At 44.0% G+C, this 17,486-nt stretch overlaps 1 protein-coding gene across 1 annotated transcript in view; it reads right to left on the reverse strand.

The window, feature by feature from the left end:
* DNAI1 (dynein axonemal intermediate chain 1) overlaps window positions 1-17,486 on the reverse strand; it is a 291,024-nt gene that overhangs the window by 187,266 nt on the left and 86,272 nt on the right. The window contains exon 13 of the mRNA XM_075067475.1: window positions 15,059-15,306. Coding sequence (XP_074923576.1) covers window positions 15,059-15,306 — 248 coding nt within the window. The remainder of the gene's footprint in view (window positions 1-15,058; window positions 15,307-17,486) is intronic.

A 17,486-nucleotide genomic window follows, 5' to 3' on the forward strand; every position in this document is an offset into this window, starting at 1 on the left:
GACAGGAAAACCCCTCCCATACTGTAGTGAGTATCTACAACGAAGTGCTCCAGCGGCGCAGCTGCACTGCTGCTGTAGTGTCTTAAGTGTAGCCATAGCCTGAGCAAGTGAGCAGCCACATTACACACTAGCTGAAGTTTCACCGAGTCTCCAGATGCAGTCCTAGCCATGTGTGCACAGTACATGCTCCAATCTGGAGCTGACCAGCCGATCAATTTCCTTCCATTATTCCAAGCTGTAACCCCTTGCCCCAACCTATACAACATTGCACCGGCCCTGGTATTTGCACACTTTGAATACTCTTGGACTGAAGTCTGCACATGGAGGGGCAAATTCTGTCTTCAGATGAGCACCAGCACCTCCCACTGAATTTTAGAAAGCAGAATTAGGCACTTAGCTCTTTTAATTTTCCTTCATAACTAAATCCCTCCAACACCTTCACTGTTTTTGGCAGGGGGAGGAGGTGTTGCTGCTCCCAGAATCCCATAAACTTTTGCCAATTTCATTTACAGCCTTCATGATACTCGAACAGAATTGCCTGTCTGTCCCCTCTTACCGGGGGTTTGGGAACATGAGATAAACTTCCTTTCATTAGCCGCATCCATGCTGGCTGTGTCATGGCAATCATTTTACTAGCACACAAGGTGTCAAGGTATGTGCTGAGAACTTAATTCCTTATATAAGCATGTGATAATGATCCAGTATTTTGGCAGCATGATAATATACACAAAGGTTCACTTACAACATAGGTAACAAGGAAGAACCACATCTAAAGTGTTTGCACAATTTTTTGCTACCAAATACAAAAAAATTTGCCTCCCAAGATAAAAATCACTATAATTTGCATTATGGTAGCACCTGGGAGCCCCCAGTTGTGCACCAGCCCCTCACTGTGCCAGGCGCTGTAAAAAACACATCCATTTAGCACAAATTTCATCAAGGATTTATTGCTTTTCTCCTTATTTATGTAAATGGACACAAGTATTTTTACAGTAATTCATAATAGAAACAATGTCTAGTTTGGGGCAGAAAGAAGAAATGGAGAAATTTGTACTGTGACGTTTCCAAATCTTTCACCCTTTAAAAGGATTTTGTGGTTCATTTTTATATCTTTTAAAACTTTCCTTTGTTTTCAACCCAGACAGTTCGTGAGAACTTGAGAATGAAATTGCCTAAAACCTGTCTGTAAACAAAACCAAAACTGAACAGGCAGCTCAAAGAAATGCCAAGTTTAGAGTAACAAATAAAATTAATGCGCAAGAGTAATGAGATTTTTAAAATTATTCAGCATTACTGAGTAAGATGTTATTGGTAACAAGCAAGGAAACGTGTTTGTTTTTTCCTTTTAATGTGCTCTTTAATCTATTTTTGTGCAATGCATAAATAGTCTGTGAACTCATTGCCACAAGCTGCAGTTGAGGCAAGAACTTACCAGAATTCCAAAAGGATGGAATATTTACACAGATAATGACAATACATAAAGTTACACTTGATGGGATAAAAGAAAAATAAAGGGTATAAACCTTCATCCTCATCAAGGTTAGCAAGTCACTTCCCCTATAAACAGATTATTCTCTAATCTATTAGAAGGATACTAGCACCTTCCTCTGAAGAAGCTGCTACCGGTTACTTCTGGAGACAGGATACCAGACGAGGTGGACCACTTGTCTGAATGAGTATGAAAATTCCTATCATCCGGACAGTGTCCCTTTACAAGAAATGGTGAGCAAGTTTAGCATTTGTTAAATGTAAGGATGTTTGCCGCTAGCTTCATTAAAATATAATTGGCCACATTTTTCCCTGGTATGTCTGACTTCAATCCTTTGCAGGCAGCCACTGTGATACCTCCCCTCCACAGTTCTGCCAATGCCTCTCAATCTCTGAGGAGAACACCTGTTATTACAGGCATGAACCCCTCTTGCAGAATCTTGCAATCATGACAAACTGTGTGTGGCATGCCTCTTGACCTGTGTGTGTGTGGCATGCCTCTTGACCTGCCAGGGCCCTAAATGTGAGACAATGTGTGACAGACACACACTGAGGAAAACAAAGATTATTCATGCAGGAAATCTAAAATGCTGTGCAATTCCTTCCTATGATATCAATAACTCTTCTCTGTATGCTCAGCCTCATAAGTCTTTATTTCTGCTGTAAATAATTTTCAGCAGGAGAAGTTAGGGGGTACCAAATTTAGGTTAAGTTTGGGACTAAAATGAGGGACATCCCTCTCTATGAGACATATGTTACACAGTGGGTTTGGGATAAAGGAAAAGGCTGTGATGAAACCAGTTGGCTCATTTTGACTCTGAAGCTAAGGAAGGACTTTAAATGGCTGTGATAGTTAATCAAAGATTTCAAATCCCACAACATTAGGTCACAATATCTCATTAAGTCACAGGAACATGGCTGGGGTCACATCATTACTCAGAGTATCATCCCCACTACTACATGTGGTTTTGGAGGTAGAAACCCTGTCAGGTCACGGTACAGGAAGTACGAACAGAAGCAGAAGAAATATAATGGCCAGTGTTGCCATAAGCAGGTATTGGCCATGAAACCTCTGCAAATAAAACTAACTTGAATTTATTCTCAGGTCCCTAATGGAAGTCTAATATTTTTAAGCTACCTCATTCTTTGTCCCCAGCTTTGGGCCTCAGAAAATAAATAGTTTCCTAGCTTCAGAAATTGATGTTTTATCCAATTTAAAATTTGGTTTCACCTAGCATGAATTGCCTCACATCATGTTTTACCACATCGTGACTGCTTTGTTCACTCATTAGATCAGATTTCAGTTGTCTTCTTTGTACAGTAAATATGTCTTACGACTCTGAATGGAGACTGATGGAGCAATGCATATATAAATAATTAATCTGATTTACATAAAAACTCCAAAAACATATGCAATAGAAAAATATTCCTACAATGAAAGTCTAGATACCCTTTTAAATGCAAACGTTTTCATCTATGACATTAATCCGCAGATGAGAGAACAGATTGGCAGAGCAGAATTCTCGGATGTGCTGCCGTCGGTTATCGAAGCATACACTGATGGGTTACTGTAAAATTATGAGACATGGCAGAATGGATCCACTCATCGCATTTATAAAGTAAACATTCCCCACCTCAGTAACCATTCAATAGAGGCTGTCTGCTGTGAATGCCTCTTCCACTATGTGAACCAATGGTATTTAAATGTCTGTTTATACAGTCTGCTTTAGGGAGAAAAAGCTTTAGACTCCAGAATTTACTTACCTTTCCTCTCTGCTTCTTGATGAATGTACAAACATCCAAAGGTCCCATTACTTCTCAGTCAGGTGTGCTTTCTTCATCTGTCTGGCAGGTTTGATACACCCCTTTGAGCTCCAAAGGTCCAATGCTATCTACAGTATGTTTAGGAACTCACTCAAATATCTTGTCCTCAACAGATGTCCTTCGCATCCATGGCTTTCCTTTTAATAAACATCCCAGATAAAGAGGGCCAGGGTGGCTCATGGGTTTGGTAAGGGGACATGAGAGCACCTGGCCTTTGGAGAGAGTGGTGAATTGGTACAGTGGGCATGTAGGGCTGCCCACAATAATCGCCACTGCGACCCCGCACACACACATCTGCACCCCAACCCCTTGGACCAGCCCAGAACCCCCTCCTACATCCCAAACCCCTCATCCCCAGCCCCACCCCAGAGTCTGCACCTCCAGCTCAGAGTCCATAGCCCCTCCCCTAGCCTGGTGAAAGTGGAAGGAGGGGGGAATGGAACAAGCGGGGGGGATGGGGCCTCAGAGAAGGGATGGGCATGGGCAGGGCCTCTGAGAAGGGGCGGAGCATGGGCATGGGTGTTCAGTGTGGTGTGATTAGAAAGTTGGCAACCCTAGAACCAGGAGGGAGAGATTTTCAGCATGCTGCTTTGATAACCTGAGGTACCACCTGTGGAGGAGCAGAAAAGGAGCAGGAGCTAAGAATGAAGAGGGACCACTGAGCTTGTGAAACTGAGATTTATCTAAGGGAAGCAGTGGCTCAGCTATAAACAGAGCGAGACAAGGCAGACCCCTCTTTCAGTTTTTCTTCCTGCTGGAATTTGGCTGTTCTGGTTTGTGAGTTCACACAGTATATTACTAAGAGCCTATTTGCTTATCCCCTCCTAGCACACAGCACTTCCTATTGTAGTGGCTTGGCTTATAGCCACGGAGCAGGAACAGCAAGGAAACCGGAAACTAGGTTCTCATTTATCTGTCCTTATCAGTGGTTGGGGTTGTCGTAGCTTCCTACTCAGATTTGAACCTTAGCGTTCATAAACTGAGAAGCTAGCATGAACCCTCTAAGCTTAATTACCAGCTTAGATCTGATATCGCTCGCCAACCCAAGCCACAAGGATTCAGGGCTTGGGCTCCCTCCTGGCTGGCCCCAAAACATTTCATCTTGCGGGACGCCAAGACTCAGAAGGCCCTGATCTACCCACAAGGGAAATAACCCCTCTGCCCTTGTCCTCTTTACCTCCTCCCCAGGGTTCCCCTCCGGGGTTATCCTGGAAATTACTGTTACTTAAACCTTCTTGAATTACAAAACAGAAGAGGCAATTGTACCTTCCCCCGTCCTCTTTCCCCTGAGTGCACAGATTCACCTCTCCGTAAATCAACACAAAAGAGTATCCCTTCCCACGTTCCTTAGCCTATCACAGAGAAAAACTCAAACAGGTCTAAAAAGAAAGCTTAATATAAGAAAGGAAAATGAAAAAACACATAAACCATATGTCCTCCGTATCAGGTTGATAAGATACACGGGTCATTGCTCAAAAAATGATAAACAACCTTATCAAAAAAAAAATAGCAATTTAAAAATCAGCAACTACAAACAAATGTATACAAAAAAATACAATAAACCTATGTCTTACATACCTGTACTATACGACTGGGAAACAGAATGATTAGAACTTGAAGAGATAGAAAGATCCCTCCATACCAATGAGACAGACAAAAGAAACGGACCCAACATTCCCTCCCTGAGCTTTTAAAAATCCGGTTTCCTGACTGGTCCTCTGGTCAGGTGTTTGGTTCCCTTTGTTAACCCTTTACAGGTGAAAGAAACATTAACCCTTAGCTATCTGTTTATGACAGGGGTACTTATGGCACCCTAGATATGATATGCAGCTAACATCTCGTACAACAGAAGCCAGCACTGCTCTTATGTATTTAACCAGCTGCAATTCCTGGCTCACACGCCCAATTCTGACTCTGCTCAATGAACAAGAGTTCCAATTTACAGGCCAAATATTAAGTTTCATCCTCTGTGTGTAGGGACTGCAAACGGCGCACAGCTAGAAGGCTTGCATCCAAATCCTGGGGATGGCTGGTGCTATGGAAATCAGAGGCAGGGTCTTTAATGGTGTTTGACACAAAGCCTCCACCGTAGCAGAGCCCTACCTATTTGCATCACCAGTGGGGGAGTCAGGTGGTTGGCCTGCCAGGTGCCGAGTTGTGCCTCCTGCCCAGCACTGAGTGGAGGCTGCTCAGCATCTCACAGGATTCTGGCCTGGCAAAGGTTGTCCTGAGGTTAGAGAGAGGTTGTGGGGTGTAGCTCAACTAGCATCCACAGACTGTGTGGAGGCTTACACCAGTTGAGGATCAGGCCCAGCCAGTTCTGTTTTGTTACTGTATCTAGAAAACACTGCATGCAGGTCGCACTCCCATCTTATTGGTAATACACACACCTGTGCACTCTGGGTAAAGTTCAAATGTAACCCCTGCCTGAGGGTTCTTTTATTGTTAATTTTACATAGTTTCTGCCAAAGCTTGCACTTAGCTGTGTTCCCTGCAGGATTCCTCTGTCCCTGCCTCGACTTCTCTCTCTCAGAGAAACACAAAAACTTTTTTGCATCCTAGGTTGGTGTTTTTAAGACTCACCTGGTCTGACTGCCAGCAAGACTCAGGAGAATCTCTATGCAAGCTCCTAGAATCTGACCCCCTATATCCACTTCCAGAGGTTTAGATAGGAGCAGTCCTGAATTCAGGATTCCAAACATCCTTCCTTATAATCAAATGAACGAGTCGCCTCTTCCCCTGTTACCTTGAACTTTCAGGCTGAGATTTTCCAGCATCTCAATCCCTGAAGGGGCTTTGCAAATCACAGCCTCAAGAAATAATGTTACTACCACTACTAAGTGAAGGGGGAAAGCTTACACCTAGAACATGGACATTAATAAAGAAACGCAAGTCTGAAAGAGCCACAATCTGGTAATTATCTGTACTTTAGGTCTTAGGTCAGAATGGAGAGGGAGACAAAGCAGCACAAAACAAAAATCTATTGATCTAGCAGCAGCCAGACCAGAAGAAGGACAGAAAGCCCAGCATTTGTATGCAGGTACAGAGGGGAAAAAACCCATCAGAGCAGAACTCCCTTTTCAGATAAATGTTACATGATGTTCCAGGAAGGCTTCTGGTGGGTTACAAGAAAATTCAGACCTGACAGAATGTGTATCCAAGTTGTGGTTTAAAAAAAAGCTATTGTACCAAGTATAAAATCTAAATCTTCAGGAGCTACGGCCTCACACTGCCTTGATAAAATACAACATCCGCGCTAAAGATCAGAGATTCTGTTCATTAACAGCAAAGACACTTAGGAGAAAAATTCTGGCACTTTACCTCATTTAACTTTAAAGTGAAATGGGTCCAAAAGTTCCTTAAGAGAAGAAAATTTTGAAATCAAAATGCTGCAAAGATTTTCTCGAAAGGTTCTATCTATTCATGTCCAACATTTTGTGTCATCTCTGGTTGGCTAGGACACTTCATCCCAACGTGGTGAATGACCACCTCATACTCCTTTGTCACTTCTTGGCTGGGCTATAACAATGCGATACCTGGGTATGAAGCCTTCTGTGCTTAGGGAACTCCACCTGGTACAGGATGTTGCAGCACATCTCCTCAGCAACCCAATGAACACATCAAACCTGTTCTTTGTTCTCTACACTGGCTTCCCATAGAACACCGAATCAAGTTCAAAGTCTCAGTCCTTATCTTCAAAGTGTTCCATGTCCTAGGCTCAGGCTATTTAAAAGATAGACTAAAGCGCTGGGACAGTCAACAACTTGACTCCTCTGGCCCAGCGGAACGCTCCACAACAAGGTAAAGCTCATCTGTGTGGGAGACAGAACTTTCTCAGGGAATGCGGCATCACCTCTCTGAGGAGCATCCCAACCCTATCCACCTTATGCACCAAGACCTGCCTTTTCTAACATAGACATACAGCTGTGTGTGTGTGTACCTTCAAAACCAAAACGCTCCCCTGTACACACTTCTCTCTGTCATGTTGCTTAATGCACTACTGGAAGGCACTCAGATTCTATGGGGCAGTATAAGAACCTGAGTAGAATAGTTGATTAGTACCGGAGGTAGCACTTACTGTACTGTTATGAGTAGTGCTGCTGTGAATGGCTTTAGTGACTCAGCCAGTCAATGGGAGAGCCAGGACTCAAACACTGATTTCCTGACACCCAGTCTAGTGTCTTAGCTCCAAGACCATCCTCCTTTAGCCCATGAATGCTCTCCTCATTCTTCAGCAGTTTTGTGCACATGCCAGACTGAGTTAAGCAAAATGTCTGTGACAGGTTACAGGGGCACTATCTAGTCCCCAGTACACAAGAGGTTAACTTCAGCTTCTCTTCCCCCTCCCTTGACTGGGTGTTCAAGGCTATAGCTGTAAGAAAAGCTCCTGGAGAGAGACACAGGGCAAAGCAGGGCTCCTAGTGGAGGCTCTGAGATGAATCCTTATCTGATGTCCTTTTTACTTATCTTACTCTGATTTGTTTATGTAGAGTCTCTCCTGCTCCACAGTCCTTACCGCCTGCTGCTGGCTCTGCTCTGTCATCCCACCTGTTTACATCCACCTATCTGCCAGCTTTAAAGCCCACCCAAGAAGTCCTGTCTGCTTGAACCCCACCTCACTGTTTTCCGGCTTTACTGATTTCAGATCTCTCAGACTCTCCCCTCCTCTCCAAATTACTGTCTGCACAAGGTCTCGCCCTCTGTGGTAAAGACCCCCTAGTAACACTAAGCTAAGTAACTCACCTTCCTGTCAATAGTTGGCAATGGGCCACATCCACCCTGATTTAATTGGCCTCATTAGCACTGACCCCCACCTGGCAAGGCAACTCCCATCTTTTCATGCGCTGTATATTTATACCTGCCTACTGTATTTTTCACTCCATGCATCTGATGAAGTAGTTTCTAGCCCACGAAAGTTTATGCCCAAATACATTTGTTAGTCTCTAAGGTGCCACAAGGACTCCTCATTGTTTTTACTAAGCTTTGGGGGTGGCAGTTAAATATATACAAAGGTTACTGTGGCTTGATGTGTCTGCAAAGTAACCAGGGAGACCCTACAAACAGCTCTATTAACTGCAAGCGTGCATAGAGAGAGCTGAGACCATTCCCAGAATGCTAATCTTTATCTATTCACCTTGCTGCCAACCTTCTAACCTTTCCTTCTTCCCTTCTGTTTTCCCACCAAACTCCTCATTAGCCTGAAGCTGAAGGAGCAAACTGCTCTGCTGCTTCGGATCCTATCTCATAAACAGAAACCAGCCACAGAGGCCATTTGTCTGACTGGCTTTTAATGTGACAGATTTAGAAGGAAATTGCCAGTCATCAGAAGGGTAACGGTTACTTGGTGTGACAGTGGGTTATTGATGAAGCACCTATCCTTCTCTTAAGCATAGTTAATACAACTGGCACTAAGGAAAGCTGTTATTGTGCAGCTGTGCTCAATGGGAGGCGGGGGAGAGGAAAGGGGGACAATGGTACATGCTGATTGTGATCCTGTTTTGTAACTGAACCAATTTATTGACATCAGAGAAATAAGAGTGAACATCTTTTTAAAGTATCAGAGGGGTAGCCGTGTTAGTCTGGATCTGTAAAAGCAGCAGAGAATCCTGTGGCACCTTATAGACTAACAGACGTTTTGGAGCGTGAGCTTTCGTGGGTGAATACTCACTTCGTCAGACGCAGGTAGTGGAAATTATTCACCCACGAAAGCTCACGCTCCAAAACGTCTGTTAGTCTATAAGGTACCACAGGATTCTCTGCTGCTTTTACATCTTTTTAAATGGGACTGAGAATGGCTTGGTGAGACACAAGATTCATTATAGAATCATCAAGAACCTAGCCAGAGCATAGATATTAGAGATGCAAAAGATCTCGTCGTCTTTGTCACTGTAGGAACTTTGGCCCAGAACGTCAAAGGTATTTAGGCACCTACTTCCTATTGATTTCAAAGAGAGTTGATGCCTAAATATCACTGAGCATCTGAACTTTTCCCTATAAGAATCTTAAGTGTATTTTATTTCAGAGTCCTAAAAGATGGGGCTTCCACAGTTCCTATGGAGACATTACTGCACAAGCTCCTACACCTCAGAGTAAGGCCATTTCCCTATTAAAGTACATATCTTTCCCCTGAAGAGTGTCTGGGCTCCTGCGGTTAGGCTGCCTCATTGAGCCCTCATCAGATCTAATATGTGAAGTAGAAAAGTGGTTTTTCTAACTGGCAGCTCTGGAAACTCAAATTGGGTCCAAAAATTAAGCTGTGTTCTGTCGACCTAGTGAGCCCCCACTGAGACATACTATAAACGCAGTTGATTGAAGCGTTCACCTTTCTGCCGCGTGGGGTCAACATTCGGCAACTGGAACTTGGTTAAAAATTGTGTTGATGAGCAAAGCAGTGTCAGAGTCCAGCTCCCACAACAGCATGGGCTCTGCATTGTTACAAGGAGTAGTACTAAAACCTTGGTTCGGATGCTAATGTGTGATTAAAGCCATACACAGGTGGCAGCTCTGCTGAGTATGAAACTGTATTACCAGCCATTTTGCACAGTAGAAATACACTTTGCAGCTGCAAACAGCTTCTATCATCAACGCCTCTTTCATATGCTCAAAACTCCAAACTTTCGAAACCTTTTGAGCTGAACATGTCCATGAGTGATGTGTGCCTCAAGGTGACTTATTCGGGAAGGTTTGAACAAAGTCCCTTCAGCTGCTTTGCAGGGATGGGAGAGTGACAAAAACACACTTTTTACCCACTGTAAAAAATTCTAGTCATCATCTTTTTAAAAAGCCAGGGCCAAAGAAAAAACAGCTGAAGTCTGAAACTTGCCGAGGAGAGAGAGTCCTTGCCAAGGAGAACATCCTCTTGGTGAGGCGACAGTAAGGCCTGGGGAGGCTGCTCAGAGGACACCTGCAGAGATGGTTAGCTCAGCCTATAGAATCTGTGCCTCTTTTGCATCACAGATTTTGCATTTAGGGACCAGACTGTGGCACTTAACCCCTGGCTTGAGAAAGGTGGATGCATGCTCCTTAGAGAGCTTAAGTCAAGACAAGCCCCCTGGAACTAGCCCTGGACCGGACAGAAATTAGGGTGTTGACCTTTTGGATTATTATTTCCATTTAAATGAGTTTTTCCGCTAATCCTGCTCCAAGATGCATTTTCTCTTTAGGCATCTGCCCTCCAGTCACGACTCCAGCATACGCTCTCAAGCCAAACAATAACACCAGTAAAGGTGGGTAATTAGTGGCTTTTTCCCTCCCCCACCCAACCCATTCACCTCACATAAGATGTGAGCCTCAAGGTCTAATTAACATTAAATACCATTATCAAACATAGGCAATCTTCTTCTCTCCCTTTTTAATGAAGAGACTAGCAAATTGAAGGCAAAGAACTATATTAATCTCCTGTGAATGGACGATTTTTGCCTTTTGTCTTAGGATAGCAGAAGTTACTGTAACATTGCAAAGTTAGAATCTCAGTGAGTCAGGAGGATGTCTAAGAGCTAAAGTTCCAACAGCTAGGTTAATTTGGCTGCACTACATAGGTACTCTATATGTCTACAGGTATATGTGTTTTCTGTCCCTGTTTATGGTGATAAATCAGTGGCCTAATATGTTATTGGCCTTAGCGACTGAACGTGTAACCTGAACATTGCATTGCCATAAACCAGAACTTTCTAATTTATATTGGAGTAGCTAGAGCGCAATACATGGAAGAGTCTTTCTCAATATAAAGGAAGCCATTGCTGTACACGCTAGAAACGTAGGGACCTGATGTTAAGAGAGCAAGTCTCTATTTCGTCATCTTAAGCAATGGAGACAGAAAATTTTAGCCATAGCTTTTTGCAGGTAATAATGTGATGTTAACACTGGCGTTGTTTTATGAAAATGCTTGTGATTCCTATGATAATACTAATTCCCTGAAGACTAAGCGATAAAAATGAGAGAACTGTCAGACTTTCTATTCTACTCCAAAGAACATTCACTTTCTACTTCTCCTTCTATTACTAAAATACGTGCATTGTTCCAAAAAGAAAGAGCCAGGCAGCTCAGAGCAGAGGATCAGAACAGCGCATCTTAATTTTTTGGCAAAATTTCCCATTACCTTTCTAATGCTTATTTAAAAGTCATGGGCCAAATTCTGCAGTCCCTGCCAAGAGTAATGCCTTGGTAAGGACTGCAGGAATTTGGGCAAATGGAGAAATGGTTCCCAACCTAGCTAAAGGCTTTTCAGGGGAACACGAGTGTCCTTAAATTACACTGGCAAAATGCTAGTACCTCTTAGGCCACGTCTACACTACGGGATAATATCGAATTAGCTAAAATCGGTTTTATAAAACTGATATTATAAATTCGATTTCATGTGGCCACACTAGGCACAGTAATCGTGTTCGTGCGTCCCGCGTCCTCTGAGGCTAACGTCGATTTCTAAGCGTTGCATTGTGGTAGTTTCCGTAGCTCCTAGTTCCCGAGTTCCCGCCTTGGAATTCTGGGTTGATCATTATTGCATGGTGGTTTGGGTAATGTCGTCAGTCTTCTTCTATCCGGACATCAGCTGACAATCCTTTCCGCATTTTCCTGATTGCCCTGCAGACGCACATAGTGCAACCATGAGCCTTTAGCTTGTTTTTTCCGGACCGTATGTGTACTGAATGGGTGAGAGGCGATACTCCGCGCTACCAGCAGCATTCACTGCTTTGCAATGTAGCAGAGATTGTTACGTCGTTCTTACGTCTACTGCCGAGAAAATGGCAATGAGATGACGGTTATCTCTCTCCTTGTACTGGCGTCTCATGATGTGCCCTGCTGAAATCGCCGGGGCGACAACAAAAGCAAAATGTGATTGACTCACTTGGACTGAGTCAATCCCTCCTTATGGTTTCTAATGAGCAGTCCGCTAATAAGGCGAGGCTAGGAACAGTGTTCAGGCACAGTCTGCTCCGTTACAGTATTCACAGGGGTGGCAGCGCAACACCCACCTGCTTCCTCCTCCCAACTTCCTGGATACGTGGCTGTCTGGCCATTTGTGTACTGATATAAGAATGCAGAATAGAACACTGGTGTTTGGACATAAAAAGGGAGCGCTCCGCGCATGATAGTCGGCAGGACATTAAACGGTTGGAGAGAGGATGCCAGCATGGCTGCTATGACATCCGGCGTACAAATTTTTCTTTCCACAGAAAGGAGGATGACCCCGTTGCTCTATGATGAAGTTGGTTATTAGCCGTTGTCCTATCTACTGGGGTAACCAATGTTGGCCTCGATGTCAACGTGTTAGATATATGAGGACGGTTCTATCCTATTGCACATCTACACGGAGGGGGAGAGGAGAGGAGCGGATATGCTCTCACTGCAGCGAATCGCATTGACGCAGCCTTCAGTAACATATAGGGTGGCATTGTAAGTGTCAAGAATGATTTTTTCCTTTTCTTTATGTGGGGGCAGGGGGAAAGAACTGGAGCTGTGCTGAACCGCCAGACACTGTGTTTGACTACGACATTGGGAGTTCAAAGAATGATACTTTTCAGAGACTGCTGTGGACGGTGGTGCTGGAGTCCTCAGACCCTCCATCGCATGAGCGTCCAGGAGTCTCTGTCCCGTTACGCTTATTGCAGCGCTGTGTATTCTGAATTTTTTTTCAACGCTTTGGCATGTTCGTGTTCGTACGGAGTCTGTACAACAGATTTGTGTCCCCAATACACGATCAGATCATATCTCCGTACGGTCATACTGGAGCTCTTTTTGATTTGAACTGCATCGCCACCTGGCTGTAGACTCACGCTGGCAAACAGAAATATATTCAAAAGTTCGCGGGTTGTACTGTTTACCTGCCGCTGCATCCCGAGTTCAGATTGCTGTCCAGAGCTAGTGGTGTGCTGGTACCCGGAGGCCAATAGTCGATTTCCTCACACTTACCGTAACGCCATATGTTATATCGATTTGCGCTCTCTCTCGTCGGGTGGAGTACAGAAATCGATTTAAAGAGCCCTTTATATCGATATAAAGGGCGTTGTAGTGTGGACGGGTACAGCGTTAAATCGATTTAACGCTCTTTAAATCGATTTAAACGCGTAGTGTAGACCAGGTCTTTGTGCTGAATGAGGACTAAGCAACAAGTGCTTCACTCAGATCAAAGGGCACTTCATGGCTCCCTTTCTCTGCAGCGAGGAAACAACACTGCCACTGATCCATGTCTGCAGTTCAGAGTCTCCCCGCACCTGTGCGTACATAATCCATTTGGCTGTGCAACAGGCTAGCTCCACACTTGTTTTTATAATACAGTTACTCAGCCTCTCAAGTCCTACTCCAAAAATACAGACATTCTTCAGCAGCATGGGACATACTGAAATGGCCCTTTGCACTTTGGAAACACAGTAACAAGAAAGCAGGCTGCTGGCGTGTCTCCCCAGCCCAGGGAGGTTAGTCCAGGCCCAACAGTCTGTACAGACCCTTCCTTCAGAGCACACTTTTAGTCTTCAAATACTAAACTGTGGTGTAACAAAGTTATTCCTCTGACCAAAGCAGGCAGCAGGGGCCCAGATGCCTTTTCCCTCGCCTCTTCCCCACTGCTCCAGGGCCCACCACAGGAGCCAGCTTGGTTCCTGTAGCTCTCTGCCAACTGAGTTCTCTCAGCCAGTTATAGAAAACCTTCATTGGGAGGGATCCTATCAATCATTCTGAGAAGCGTATTATTTTACTTTGGCCCAACTGTTGTGGTAACAGGGAGTTCCAATTACAGCAGGAAGGAGATGGTGATGAGGAATGTTCTCCCACTCAGTCTGTGAAGTAGGTGCAATACGGGGCCAAGCATCAATGGCAAAGGGACCACATAAACCGGTCCAGAGATCACTACAGACATTTGCTGCAGGAACATTTTTAAGTGACCTTAAAATTCCAAACTTTCGGTATGATGCATTAACTGACATAATACATGATAATAATACATAAATGTCACTTGCTGTACAGGAAAATCATGGAAATACCCTGCAATTAGATTCCTCGCTTCTTGGACTTTATTCAACGGAAACTGTTAACAACATGTAACTGTTACTGTGGGTTAAATTCTGTCTGGTTCATGCCAGAAAACTCAGAGCCAGCAGATTCTAGCACAGGAACGACCGCACCCATCTTGGCACCAATAAAACTTGAACCATTGTTATGGGGCATTGCCTAAAATGAGAGGGCATGGCCTGCTTGTCATGATCAATGACCCAGCAAAAGCCTTTATGTTCAGCCCCAATGCAGTGTATCGTTGGTCTCAGTGAGAGTCAACTGCACAACAGGCTGTCACTGGGCTGATCTTGCCAGAATACAACTGTCACTTCCTGTTGATTAATCATTCTGTACATCCTGCCCACTTCCTGGTGCCTGCCAGAATCCAGTCCTTTGCCTTTACCTTTACAGGATAAATAGCCTTACATGCAGGATGTCAGGTGACATCGATAATATACAACGGAAATTGGCTGCTCCCAATAAGAGAAGTCGGTCCCTAATCTCAAATAAAGTGAAAGAAAAATAATTATTTAATCAAAGTTTTGATGCCTATTCCGGCTCATTATTTTCTTCCTGTACATTGCAACAGGATTTACTACGCTCCCCGAAAGTTACCAATCAGTAGCTAGTATTACCATGCATACAGGGCCAAAGCATACGTCCCTCCATCCCAGGTTTGTCACCGTGCTGTTTGAACTTGATCTAACTGCACATCGCTGTAGGTAAAAGGAAATGAATGACCCTCTGCTGGGGCACCCACCTGCCACACGGGGTCTGTGTGCTTCCCTGACTTGGCAGAGCTCTTGTAGCCTGGCTGCGAGTGCAACTTTTTCAGGTTGTAGATGGCCACGTTGCCATCATAGAAGCCCACGGCAAGAAGATAGGGATGGTCATTGTGGATGTCGAGGCACATGATGCCGCTCTCGCTGCTAAAGATGTACTCGGGGAAGGAGGGGTTCTTCATGGTGTACAGAAGGAGCATCCCCCGGCTCTGCTTCATGAAGTCATCTAGAGAAAGGAAGATCCACATCATGATGTGAGTGTGACATTACAGCCCATATTCTTTATGCTTATGATATGGATATGGCATAACTGAGATCTATTTTATGCAAGATGGGTCTTGTAAGGTATCATCGGAAAGGTTATATTTTACTGAATGTGATTACCCAATTTGTAGGCATGTATCATTTCGTATCTACAGTTAGGAATATTAAATATGTCACAATCTAACTCATGTGTGGGAAACACCCACCAGGCAACAGTCCATCAGCCTTGACAGTCCATTAGGAAGAAACAATAAGACTTTGAAGATATTAATCTCTCTCCTTCCTGAGAGGCGTCCTGGGACGTAGCTGTGACACCACTAGGTCAGGTGGTCCTGTTACCTGGTACTAAACACCATCTTGAACTTCTAGTAATTTTCAACTAAAAGGAGGGGGAGGTCAAGACCGGGAAACAAAAGATTCCCACCTTATGTAAATCTTCTTTAAGGCTGGGGAGTAAGGCAAACAGGACTCTTTCCCATTGCCTTCCTGCCCAGGAAGAAAGACTGCTGAAAATACCGGAAGAGACAAAGGAACTGAGCAGTGGGAAAGGCAAAGGCTGAGTCCAGACTAAAACAGGAGACTAGTCAGTAGAGAGAAATAACTGGAACTCTAAGCTACAGAAACTCTGCAACTTGTCTAAAACAACATTTAGGGTGAGAAATTATTTACTGAAACCAGTTTCTTTAAGATCTTAAGTTTAGTATGCATGTTTTGTTTTATTTGCTTGGTAATCTGCTTTGTTCTGTTTGCTGTCCCTTAAAATCTGCCTTTTATAGTTAATAAGCTTGTTTTGTTTATTATCAAACCCAGTTCGTGCAATTTCTAACTGGGGGGAGGGCAAGTTGTGCACCTCTTCCTCTACATTGAGGGAGGAGACAAAGTTATGAGCTTACATTGTACACATTTCTCTACAGTGCAAGACAATACTATCTTGGGTGTACCTTCCAGAGGGAAGCTGCACTTGAGTGCTGGACTATTTCCTAGCTGTCTTCTCATAGAGAGCTGTTTGCAGTCTCTGTGAGACTCTACAGCTGGTGCGTCCCTACCTGTGTGTGTGCACTGCCCGAGGCCGGAGAGCCTAATTCAGAAAAACAGGGAGAGGGAGGCCAGGCTAGTGGAGCAGGCAGGCTCAGTGAAATCCCAGTTCATCAGGTGGCATCCCAGAAGGGGGTCTAAACCCTCACAGTGAGCACAAGCCTCCTTCCTTCCAAGTTCTGTAATCACTGATGTACACGGTACAATGGCAATCAGCATCCTAGAAATAAACTCAGAACCAGAGAAGCAGAGGGATATATATCATAAAGGCATTTTAAGGGGGCCTGCTATTCTTACTGAGGGGTCCTCAGCTCTGGAGGCACTTCCCCCTTTGGTTCTCCAGAGTCTGGAGTTGGTCATGATGAAAGGCCTGTGTTTCCTCTGCTTCGTTCTAAGAGGGAGGGTTGAGTGTCTGGGAGAATGAGTCTGAGCTTTCTGATTGATGTATATGGATTTTATTAACCTTGCTGAGCTCCGGATGGATGCATTTTTAACCTGTATATAAAAGAGGAACTATATCATCTCCTTTATTCCCTGCAGGGGAAAACATTTAATAAACCATCTATAGCATCTAGCACACAACACGTTAAAATATAAATGTAATGCCCAAGTCACTGCTGTTTCATTTCTCATTTGTTTGTTTAACCTCACATCTGTGTTTTGTAACTGCAACTTCTCTTGCCTCTAAAACTACTGTTTCCTTTCCTACCTAGTTTCTCCTTTCCATTGTGTGGTCTGATGTTAATTCCGCTCTTTTGAAATGTCTATTTCCTTCTCTTAATTAGCTTTTGGCCTCTTCTTTGCCCCTCCCCCCATGACCAGATTGTCTGCTGCAGTTCTCTGTTCTTCGTTCATTTAAGAGAAAATTTCCCATGTTCAATGAGAGTAGAAAAGGTTTTGCTACAGAGAAGCTCATTCTGGTCTCCCATTTTTAAGAAGGGATGAATTTAAACTGGAACAGATGCAGAGAAGAGCCAGTAGGATAGTCAGAACAAATCGTGTCAAACCAATCTGATAGCTTTCTTTGATAGGATAACGAGCCTTGTGGATAAGGGAGAAGCGGTGGATGTGGTATACCTAGACTTTAGTAAGGCATTTGATACGGTC

Source organism: Chelonoidis abingdonii, chromosome 6 (genome assembly GCF_003597395.2).
Source record: "Chelonoidis abingdonii isolate Lonesome George chromosome 6, CheloAbing_2.0, whole genome shotgun sequence".
NCBI lineage: Eukaryota > Metazoa > Chordata > Testudines > Testudinidae > Chelonoidis > Chelonoidis abingdonii.